This window comes from Pseudomyrmex gracilis, unplaced genomic scaffold (assembly GCF_002006095.1).
Source record: "Pseudomyrmex gracilis isolate BER0280 unplaced genomic scaffold, ASM200609v1 scaffold_88, whole genome shotgun sequence".
Classification (NCBI taxonomy): domain Eukaryota; kingdom Metazoa; phylum Arthropoda; class Insecta; order Hymenoptera; family Formicidae; genus Pseudomyrmex; species Pseudomyrmex gracilis.
The window spans coordinates 328,438-340,596 of NW_018020672.1; the positions used below are offsets into that span (position 1 = coordinate 328,438).

A 12,159-nucleotide genomic window follows, 5' to 3' on the forward strand; every position below is an offset into this window, starting at 1 on the left:
AATCTCAGAGTTCTATACATCTTTAGCACGGCGATAAAAGAAAATGAAAAAAAAGGCAGCCTTAAAAAAAAAAAAAAAAAGAAACAAAAGTTCTTAAAAATAAAATTGTAAAATGAAAGGGATAAATTTCAAAATTGGAAAAAAAAAAAAAAAAAAAAAAAAAAAAAAAGAAAAACATTGTAAACGAGAGAAAATATGAATATTGCGTATCGTATGAAATAATATACGTTTTACGCGATGACATCCATTGCGTTTTAGGAGAGCGGAATGAAAGGCTGAGAAGCGAGTTCGTTAGAGCGAACCGGGGGAGGAATTCAACAGCCGTCGTCCATGCAATATGCAACAACGCGAGTCCTTTGTTTCCGTCTGCGCGAATGTGAATGGGTCCGCGCTTCGATCGCTTGCTGAAATTCATCTCAAACGGAATTCATAATACGCGCCCGCGCGCGCGCACGCTCAACACATTCGCGAGCACAAATATAATGTTATCATTGGGTTTACAAAATTTCGCGCACGTAGTTTTTGTCCAACTTCGACAGGCAGCAAAGTTTTCCACGTTTTTTTTTTATTTCTGCTCTTCTACCGCGGTAAAATACTTTTCCGCAGAGTAGAAAATAACATTTCGAACGAAAGTCGAAAGCTCTTTCGAACATTTCGACGAAGATGATTGATCTCCAAAGTCCATAGTGTCTAATTGTCAAAATGTTTTTACAGATTATTCGCGGTGTCCCGATGTTCCCGATGTCGCGCCGGTATCTCCGCGTCGGAGCTGGTGATGCGGGCGCGCGAACTGGTGTATCATGTGGCGTGTTTCACTTGCGCGTCCTGCGGCACTCCGCTGAACAAAGGTGACCATTTCGGCCAGCGGGACGGACTGGTGTACTGTAGGTGAGAAACAGAAGTGTCTGATCATTACCATCCTACCAAAGGCCGTCTCTCCTTGTTATCAACGAGTTCGATGACGAGATTGACAGGAGCACGAGGCGTTTTGTCGCGCCCAAGTCATTCCCCCTTCTCTCCCTTTTTTTTCTCCTTTCCACCCTTCTTCGTCTAATGATGGTTATTGAACGTTAATGATAGTCATTCGCGAGCGAAGACTCAGTGTCAAGAGAGCGAGACGAGGCTTGAGAGGATTCACGAACGCGAAGACGACTTGAAAATAATCAAGAATTTTTTAAATTGTGCGTTCGATTTTTAAATTACAAACGCATTTCTTTCAACAATTGAACAAGTTTTTACTGTTAATTAATCTGTAACTTTTACAAACTACTAATGTAACTACTTGCGTAGAAATTTTTCAATGTGAGAAAATTTAATGATACGAAGCAATTGTTGAAAGGGGTGTCAAATTCGAAGTCACAATTTCACAGTTTCGCCCGGCCATCTTCTTCCCTCCCGATCGCGCCGCTATGATCCTTCCGTTCATTCAAAACTTCCCACGCTGGTCCCAACGATCACGTCCGCACGCAGTCGAACTCGTTCATCGAACTTGACGCATAATGCGGAGGTCAGGTCGTCTATCGACTACTTGACAGAGAGGTTGACGACTGACGAGCACGTCGCTCCCAAGACCACACTACGAGTTGCTGTGCTGCGGCGGTGATTACGGGGGCGCTGCCGGCAACATCGAGGACCTCGGCTCGCCGGGAGTGTCGCCGCTACCGGCTTACTACGAGCAGAGCCCGATAGTCTCCTCCGGCACGGTGCAGAAGGGCCGACCCAGGAAGCGGAAGCTGTCAGAAGTCACCGGCTCCGAGCTTCCCGTCACGATGAGACTTGCCGCCGGAGCGCTCGGTGAGTCAAACCAATGTATGTTTCGCGATCTTTTACGGTCGTGAATGAATATTTTCTCTTACCTTCACTTCTTCTCTACTTCCCTTTCTTTCCCTATTGTTGCGAGTTATTTCGAATAGCGTTGATAATTTCAAATTGCCTATTTGCAGTTTTTTTATATTAGGATAAGAGAAAACCCCAGACTTGGTCTTTCCTCTGCCCTTTTCTCTCTTTACTATTCTGTTTTCTCTTTCTTCCCTTCTCTCTCTCTCTCTCTCTTTCCCTTATGCTTCTTCTTCAATCCACGCTACAGCAAACGAGTTAATCGACAAAGTTGCATTATTTACCGAGCAACGAGTATAATAGGGCGTTCCTTCGTGCAAACATTTACCCTCAAGCTCTCAAGAATCGCAGATGTTATTTCATTTCGTTTGCGATTATTCGGGTCGTTAACTGGAGCATTCAACATCAGTGTGCGGTATTCTTTGACGAATTCTCGCGCGCTACGCAGATGTCTAATTGCTCGAGGACTCGGGGTATACACGCGTATCCTCGATAACAGATTTATCGCGGTGATAAGGATATGCAAACTCTCTTTCTCTCTCTCTCTCTCTCTCACTCTCTTTCTCTCCCTCTCTCTCTCTTGTTTTAATCTTCACTTATTAAGTACAAATGTGAATAGGGCGTGAAATTACGGTGCAGTAAAAATCGTATCTCTCTTCATTTTACGCTCAAATTTTGAAAAATCAGACGCGGCGAAAGTGTCGCTTGGGGCAATACAGCCCGAACGAATTTTTTACGAGGCAAAACGTGTATAACGCGCATCCCGTTCCCAATAAAATATAAAATCGTACGATATTCACATAGTACCCCCGGTCAAAGAAAATTATGAATAATATGATGTCGGCCGGGCCCCCCGAAGGGAGCCGAAGTCATCAATTTCTCCTCGCGTCCACTTCGGCTTATGTCATTTGTCGGCCCATCACCCTCTCTCGTATCGCCGTTTCGACATGATTCTCGCTGATTTTACGATCGTTTCGGGGCAGTTTGGACGCGAGCCAAGATGGCGCGATGCGGCCCGACCGGTATATACACCGCGCCGCGCGATTCCCAGTTATTTTATAATCGACGAGAGCGAAGGATCACTCACTCTCCCTTCTCTCTCTTTCTCTCTCTCTCTCTCTCTCTCTCTCTTCTTCCTCGTGGACTACCGGCCGGAATTTACGACCAACAGCTATAAAATCGTCCGTGAAACCCTGTGCGTGCGCGGCGACTTCGGGTGGGAACAACTGGCCTGGGAGAGAAAGAACCCTCGCGATGTGTTTTATTGTCTTTATATATAATTGGGACAGTTTTTGCTAAAGAGACACGCCGACTACGAAGAGGGCTATTTTATATAACGGCGGAGACGCCTGAACGACCGACGGCAGATCGCAGAGACATTCTCGTAGCAATCATCCCCCGACAAGAAGACGGTTAAATGTGTGTGTTCGTGAGTTGTGCAACGCGCAATGTCCGACCGAGGCGACTTCACTCGGAGAAGTGAAAATTCCAAAATTTCTCACAATTCCCCATATATAGGTACTTCGTACGATGAGGGAATATACAAATTGTCTTTGCACGAAGATGTACAATATTGTGGATGTGTATTAATTTGTAGCAACTTTGTGTAATAATGACGAAAACTTATATTTCTCTTATGCAAAATAAACGTATATTATCTCATATTATCTCTGTGTAGAATTAAGAAGATATTATCCTTTGAGAATAGGATGCGCGCTCGAGAGAAATTCTCTCTCTCTCTTTCTCTTTCTCTGTTGAACGGAGGGGAAGAGACCGAGCGGATTTAGCGGTTTAAGAATGAGATTACAATTTGTCAGGACGAGTTAGAAGCCAAAATCGCCGAGACTGAGGAACCGAGAACCGACGAGAAGAAACGAGAGAGGGATTCCTGGCGACGCGGTGCGGCAAGAAACTCGCGCACAGGCGGCATTATAACGCTCCGCGGCCGGCCATTCTGCTGGCGGTGGCCACGCATTGGCCACGGCAGCATTCTTTTCCGGGCAGATCGGCCAATCGATGCATCTCGCGGTGCCGATACCTATCTGTCACTGTCCACCGGTGCCGTTCTTCTTTCTGCGGGGACACGCAGAAAGGCGAACCGACGTAGGATCGAAATACACGCTGGGAAAATCCCAATTTCGATTCGACTCGCGTGCAGAATATCACGCCAAAACAAGAGAACGTACCGCTCTCTTTTTCAAGTGTCCTCTTTCTTACGCGTATCTTCCGCGCGTGAAATACGCGCGTGTGTAGAATTTCTCATTAAAGACCAGAGAGACACACGGAGTGTTTTTGATTTTGTTTTTCTTTTTTTTTTTGTTTTTCTTTTTGTAAAAATATTCTCCGCAAAATGTAATTTTCTGAAAGAGCACCGCGCTTGACGGATTCATCCGGGAATCTTCAGACACGCGGGAGAAGTGTCTTTAATTGATCAATTAGCGGGTTATGTCACCCCGTACGAATTGATCTAAATCATGTCGGACGAAAATAAAAAGCGCGGAGAGAGGGAATCGCAGAAAAGAGAGAACGAGTTGTGTGCGCAGTTGCAGTTGTTGCGCGCCGGCGGAGCGAAGGAACGCATCCAATAAATAAGACGACGAGGGTAACCATTGAATTCAATCGGGAGAAGAACGGGTTCCAGTCGACAAAGAGGGGATGAGGGGGAGGGAGCGAGAAGAGATCCCAGAAGTAAATCCCCGAGCACGTATGCGCCATTACTGTTTATTGTTCCGAACTTCCATTCCGAACGAACGGCGATCTGCTGGTTCGCCAAAGAGAAAAGATAGAGAGAAAGAGAGAGAGAGAGAGAGAGAGAGAAAGAAAGAAGAGAACAGATCGGGGAGAGAAAGAGAGAGACAGGTGAAAGGAGAGAAAAACCGTTTTCGCGAATGGCCGCGGCACTTTCGGAATTCGTTTTCTTGTCGAGGTGAACGGACAAGGATTTTTTTTCCCGGAGGCGATTGGAGAAAAGCACAGTTATGTTCGCAAAATCGTGAGGTTACGAAAAGAGAATCGAGTTTGCGAATCTCTTCGTCTCGGAATTAAAACCCTTCTCGAGTCACGTTTACCCAGCCAAGGCGGAGCGTAAATTGGAAGAGACCGTGAAAAGTATTTTCATAGATATCGAAACATCTAACACAATACAATTATTCGGTATTTAACTGAAAATTGCAAAAACTTTTCAAAGTTGAAAGTCCCAAAAGTATTAGAGATATTTTTGATAATATATATTTGTATGATATTTTTTTAATCATATTTTTTATATAATCTTAAAAGTATCTTAAAAGTCAACCAGCGTTTTTTTAGTTGCCTCAAGTTGTTTCTAACTTCATGATCGTATGTTAGCCAGAGTCCACTGTTTTCTCCTTTATCACCGAATGTCACTTCACAAGTCCGAGCGAGATTTGTGGGCAGAAGATGCGCGTGACGCATTGTCGCAGTTTCATGTAAAAAATACGCTTTCTAGTCGACGTCGCCATTGCAGAACTGTTGCATCCCACGGAGCTGTCCTCGTCAATGGAGTCGCTGGCCGCGTACGACGGATCCGTGGGTTCTCCGGGACCGATGCATCAGAGTCAGCGGACGAAACGCATGCGCACCAGTTTCAAGCATCATCAATTGCGCACCATGAAGAATTACTTTGCCATCAATCAGAATCCGGACGCTAAGGACCTCAAGCAGCTCGCGCAGAAGACCGGCTTGTCGAAAAGGGTGCTGCAGGTGAAGGCTTCTGTGCTTTGTCTGAAGTAGCTTTGAAAGTAGAACTAACCAAGACCGATAAATAAATGTGCGATTTTCGTCGATTTTGCATTGTCCAGGTGTGGTTCCAAAACGCGCGTGCAAAATGGCGACGGAACATGATGCGGCAGGACGGCAACAACACCGGCGGGAGCGTCGGTTGCGCCGGTACACCGGTGTCCTCCAGCACCGGAAATTCTCCAAACGTCGGGCCGGCCGCGAGCATCCTCGGCGACAGCAACAGCATGCCCTCCACTTCCATGGAAGAACTGCATGCCCTTCATCATTTGCATTCCGGCGTTTCGTCTCAGGTCTCCTTCTCCGATCTCTACTGACGACGGCTTGAAATGGAGGAGGACGCGTACAGCAACCTCTCCAGCCATCTTGGATAAGAGGGATCGACGCGCTTTCCCGCGAGGGATCCGGGTTTAGGATTCACGGCAAGTTGACGACCATCCGTATCCGTCGTCGTTTTCTAGAGAAAGTCTCACCGACGAACGCACGAGCGCTGTGATTGTCGACACGTTGTGACAACAACGGTTGTCGTGCGCGCTTAAACAAAAAACAATCTGAAGTACATTCCACTACATCTAGAGAGCGATTCTCAGACGGGTCGGTTTTCAAAACAGTCAGTTTGAGATCTCACGGCATCCGATGCAGTCCGATTTGAAAAACGATTGTCGAACAATCGAGAAAGAGAATTTTCCCGAGGGATGTATGTAAAAAAAAAAAAAAACAAACTACGATGTTGTTCCGAAGACGAGATCGAATCATCCAGAAATATTCGATAACGCGTCCCACTGGACGGGAGAAGTGACTCATCGGAGGGGTATATATTTCCAAAGGACACAGCCTAGTTAGATAGAGTCTAGCGGGTAAAAAGCTCGAGGACGCTCGATTATGTTAAGCAAACAGTGATAATATTCATAGTTCCATGCACATCCGAATTACCAAAGATTACTAGACGAGGATAGTAAGAATGTGTAACGTAGGGGTACGTATACAAAGAGAGCGTTATTATTATTTAAGTAATTACGTCGTGTTTTATTGAGAATTTGCGTTTTCGCGTATGCAATTGTTTAGAACAACCTTATAAAGTGTCGCCACAGAGGTCGGTGTTGCCGTAGAACTAAAACGGGAGATTCGTCTGTGCGAACAAACACGTAACAACGCAAGCAAAAAGAAAAACAAAAAAACTTAGCAAAAATTAAAACGTCTTAATTTATTTTCTATTTTGCAAGCAGAAAATTTTTGTATATATTATAGCTTCGCACTCGGATGAATATATACACTTTAATGTATTTGTTCTTAGATGATCGTCATCGTAACATATCTCATCAATATTATTGTAGTGTACTTGTCGGCGAATTATCACATCTGAGAAATGAATACATTAAAACATACGTACATTTATCGTAATTTTCTCTCTCCTGCGTTGAATATAAAAAAAAAAAAAAAAAAACAGAGCCTTAGTTCCATTATCAAATTGAGAATCAAAACGGGGGTTTTTGATGATCGAAATAAAGTTTTTTCATCAAAAGATAATTGACGAAATCTATAGACCAGTGTCTGCGATTTTTATATTAGCGTAAACGCGAAGTGGAAGTTCTTGAACACAGCGTTCCTCTGCTCGTGCCAAACCGTAGCTAAGAAAGAGAATGTTTAACAAGCTGCTGGAATTCAAAAAAGACGTAGCAAAATATTTTTGCAAACCAGATTACGACGCGAACAACTTGAAGGGCGAGAGACTTAGTCTTGATCAAGCCTTTGCGTTCTTGTGATTTTCCTTCAAATCAGTTTTGAATTCGAGCAGTACGAGGCACACACTCACACACACACACAAAAGTGTTTTGACGCAAGTACATGTGCACACAAATGGTTGCGAATAAAGATTAAGTTTTCGCGAGTTGTTTGCGAATACCTTAATCAAGTTTAAGACATACATAACGTCATAGAAGGAATTATTGTAGATTTAATATTTTTTCAATATTGAAACGCATTTGAAAATTTAAAGTATTCGGGATTTATATTGGAGTTAATCGCTGACGGTCTATTTCCACAAATACTATCTAACAAGTACTGTCTTATCTCGCTAATCTTTCTCTAATTTAAATTCTTTATTCCTTCTTTTCTCTCTCTCTCTCTCTCTCTCTCTCTCTCTCTCTTTCTCTCTCTTTCTCTTCCATGTATTGGTAATAATCGAAAAGCATCGATAAATTTGTTTCCTTTATCCCGAAACTCCTTTTCTAAATAAAATCATTTGAATAACATTTTACGGGTACTTTTTACGATGTATATTTTGTCACGTGATGCTCAACAGAGAAAATCGATAGGCCGCACGTTTAGGTATGTGTAACATAGCGACGATTAAATGTACATGTAAAGAGCGAAGCAATTATTTCTAACTCTATAGACAAATTAATGTGCTACATTCTATTGCAAACTATTATCGCATAATAAATAGTTATGTACGTCTCGACTTGGACGCAACTCTTGCTCTCTCTCTCTCTTTCTCTCTCTCTCTCTCTTTTTTTCTCTCTCTCTCTTTCTCTCTCTAATTCTCGCTGCCTTCTCCGTTCGACATTCGATCACGAGCAAAAAGGTAAGTTGCGTAAAATTTACGCGCTTCTTGCGAATCACTCGCGATATCGTTGGTTTTTAAATATTTACTTAGTTTCTCATCTACAAAATTAAAACACAAAAAATTACAAATATCTTCGAAGTTGAGACTTAATCCTCACCGAACGAGCCGTTGACTGTTTATCATATAGCACCTTGTTGAACACAGCTTTCTGCCACACGCAAGAGCATGCTTTTGCTGCTCTCTTACGAAGCGCAAGTGCGAGTTGTAATTAGCATCAAATTAGGTATTTAAGGATTTCACGTTCGTGCGTTCGGCCAGAAGCGGATAAGCCGAAAGGAAGATACGACAACGGCGACGACGACAACGAAGAAGAAGACGAAGAAGAAGAAGAAGACGAAGAAGAAGAAGAAGAAGAAGAAGAAGAACAGAAAGACAAGAAGAAGAAGTAAAAGTAGAAGAAGGAGAAGGACGAGGGTTCTACTTAGGGGTTATACCAACATACCGAGCCTCTTCGTGTAAATTGTAGGCTCTTGAGTCGTATAAGTGCACCGCATGCCGTATATATTTTGTCGGCTCTCATATAAGTTAATTTTCAATCTATATGCGGGTTCTCTCTCTCGGATGGCGCGCGGCGACTCATCAACGAAATGAAGAAATTGAGACTCTCGTTAATATTTAATGAGCAGGCGCAGGCGCGCGCATCCTTGCGAGAGCGCGGATACAATGGCCGTCGGTCCTCAGGGCCCCCGACGCCCGGGGTGGGACCCCCTCGAAATATCACCTTCACGAGTCACATCGCGAAAGCGCGCATTTACATGCGCGCACGATTCTCGAAAGAGAGAGAGATACTCTCGAGCAAACAACAAGTTTCGGGGACCCGTGAGTCCCCTCGCGGTGTGTTTTCTCGAAGCGAAGAAGCTGGCAGGTGCGCTCGCATTTCCTCTTTTGGGCCCGGGCGATCGTGAAATATAAACGATTGCCCGTTCGCGTCTCTCGATTTCTCCTCGATCCCCCTTGGCTTTGTTAAAGATAAGTATCTCGTTGTTTCCGGTCGTCGACAACAGAAAAATGATGTGTTGTGCGATCGTACTAAGAGATATAACGAACGCTTTTGTTTTAACGAGGCTGTCAACACACACGCGAATACAAATGTCGGATAGACAATATTTTCCATTAATTAAAGGACAAACGATTTTTAAGAGAATTAAAATGTATCGCGATTATAAAAAATGTTGCAAAAATTTTTTAAACCCCAACTTACTGATTGCGTTAGAAATTATATCTTTGTTTTTTAAACTTGGAAAAAAAATAAAGCGTAAAATTCTCGGTAAATAATCAACGAGATCCGGTCGAGTCTAATGTTCGAAATTACTCGCCGATTTCGAACGAATTATTCGCACGAGCAGACGTTCCAATTTCCTAGGATTCGGAAACTAGCGTTGAATCTCGAAAATCGCTCGGATGACAAAAACGATCTCGCGCTGGGTGCTAGGGAATCGTTGTGTTGCACCGCGCCACCCCGTCATTGGTAAAAAAAAAAAAAAAAAAAAAAAGAACCCATGTCCCGAGGATGTGAAGGACAATGAGGAAGAAACCACGACGTTTACCGAACGTCGAAAGGTATTCGAGTGGGCTCAAAAAGTGGGCCAATTTTCGATAATTTGTACGCGATGGCTCGTTAGATGTGCACGCAGGAAGAGAGACTCGTCGTCGGTCAAGAGAGACATCCCTCCGCGACGATCCCTCTCATCGAAAACAGATTGACGAGCGTTCGGACATTCGTGGGACACGAGCGAACGGAAAGAAAAATTGTCACAGGGGGATGGGAGGGAAGAGGGCGGGAGGTGAGAGGGGAGATCGAAGGGGCGGCTTGCGCAGAATCTATTTTTGAGGATAAGAGGAAGGAAGAGGAGCGCGAATCCCTCCTCTCCGGTCGATAGTCTTTTGTTCTGTCAAACGCCGGATGCGCTTGCTCGATGAGGGAGGAGAGGGAAGCGGCAGAGGGATTGAGAGAGAGAGAGAGAGAGAGAGAGAGAGAGAGAAAGAGAAGAGGAGCGAAAAAGAGCAAAAGAGAGAAACGAAGAACGAGATTAGAGGAACGGTTTTTATTGGAACAGTAGTTCTTAAAACTTCGCAGGATTCTGCAGAGAAACTCGCATTAATTATACGTGCGGGTATGTTTCCGAGTAAAAAACGGCAGCTGATCAGCTGCTGTATTGCTTCCGCTATCACCGCAGAGACATCTTCTTTTTTTTTCACTACTTTTTCGCGCGCCCTTTCTTCGCAATATTTGCAGACCACTCTCGTTCTTCGACACGACGATAAGACCGTTATCGTTCCTCTTTGCCGGTTCGAGCGAGCGCTCGATGGAGGCTGGAGGACGACACACGGCAGATGGCCGCCGAGAGGGTGACAGAGGCACGCGTTACCAATGTATGTACGCAAGAAAATGCGGCGCGCGGAAACTCGTTGTTTTTTGGTTGCTGCGCCGCAACTGGACCCGCAAGCAATGAGCGGGCTCTCTCTGATGCGCGGTTAGGTGGCGGCGCGGGGCTCTCGATGCGAGGAGGGAGACGCGTTCCTTTTGCCCATAAAATCGGGAAAAAGCCGGGCGCGTTGACCTCGCGCGATCGCCGTTACGTACAGTCGTTGGCTTTTTTCCTAACGTAATCGTCGCAAGGTGAACTCTCTTCGTTCCGTTCTGTGTTTCGGTAGTATTTAAAAAAAAAAAAAATTCTAAACTCGAACTATACAAACTTGACTCGCATCTGTTATACGCGACACTTCCACGTGTATTATTTGAAATCGTTTTAGATTTGTAACAAACGATTGATGAAAGATGTAAAAGAACAGACACAGTTTTAATGCTTTGCTACAGGGCGCGGTGTCTATTTATTCATAGAGCGATAGCGCGTTCTGAATTAAGGGACGGTCCGCGCGGCAGATGCTGTTGAAAATAGAAAACAGAAAAGGAACGAAAGATGGCCGCGGCTACCCGGCATTGTCTACCAAAGACCTCGTTGTAAATAATGCCTCTTCATGGCGGCGAACCAGAAGGTCGGAGAGTTGGCAAAGTGTACGGTCTGGTTGGCCCCTCGCCATCTCACTCTTGCTCTTCCTTTTCCTCCCTCTCTCCTCCCTGCCGCCCTCCTTGCTAGCTCCTCTGTCTTTCCGTGCCTCTTTCCTTCGTGCGCTTCGTCCTCTTCCCTCTTCCTTTATCCCTATCTCTCTCCAGAACCTGTCGCGCATAAACTGATTCGATCCCGATGTCTCCTCGCGCGCGCGACTCCCATTGGCTACCGTAGTCACGCTGCTCGCTTTGTTCGCTTTTGTCGCTCTGTGCCATCCCCCTCTCTCTGTACCCCACGGGAGACTAAGACCACCCTTTTCTCGTTTCTTCAAAGGTATCCAAATATTCGCGAAAGTTACGTGACCAAACGGTGTCCGAGCGCGAGGATGTGTATTCTTTCGTCGGGAGGACGAGTTTCACCGAGGAAGGTGGGGCGAAAAGAGGCTGTTTCTCTGTTTCTGCATCAAATCACTCGTTAAACACGATCGTTCGTGATCCACTTCCGAGATAACGCGCATCTTCGGAAGCCTGAATCTGTACATATATATATTCCATGTCTGTGTCTGCAAATGTATATCATATATTGCTCAGTATATAAATAAATACACGTGTTATATAATTTAATCAAATTGAATTTTTGTCCGTGTCACGTGTAATCAGACTACACGTAATCAGATTACAGTTAAAAAAAAAAAAAAGAGTACACATGATATCTTCTGTGAGATATATATTTTGTTTTGTCGTCGTCATCTGTATCCTGAAATCTGGTGGGTTTTCGAAGAGATCCACCCTGTACATGCTCCTATCTCGATAGGTGGGGACGGAGGGAGGACGGGGTGGGAGATGGCTCGCCACAGTGCGAGTTCACGTTTCGCGGTCTTTTTTCTCGGATTATCCAACCGGCGCATCGCTTATTCGTGTATCGACCTTT

The 12,159-nt window shown here is 44.7% G+C and overlaps 1 protein-coding gene across 1 annotated transcript in view; it reads left to right on the top strand.

Moving 5' to 3' along the window:
- The window catches only part of LOC109855406 (LIM/homeobox protein Lhx9-like), a 10,672-nt gene extending 2,619 nt beyond the window's left edge, over nt 1-8,053 (top strand). Inside the window, exons 4-7 of the mRNA XM_020429633.1 lie at nt 715-888; nt 1,571-1,794; nt 5,321-5,556; nt 5,655-8,053. Of these exons, the coding sequence (XP_020285222.1) occupies nt 715-888; nt 1,571-1,794; nt 5,321-5,556; nt 5,655-5,909 (889 nt within the window). The 3' untranslated portion in view covers nt 5,910-8,053. The remainder of the gene's footprint in view (nt 1-714; nt 889-1,570; nt 1,795-5,320; nt 5,557-5,654) is intronic.
- The last annotated feature ends 4,106 nt before the right edge of the window (nt 8,054-12,159 follow it).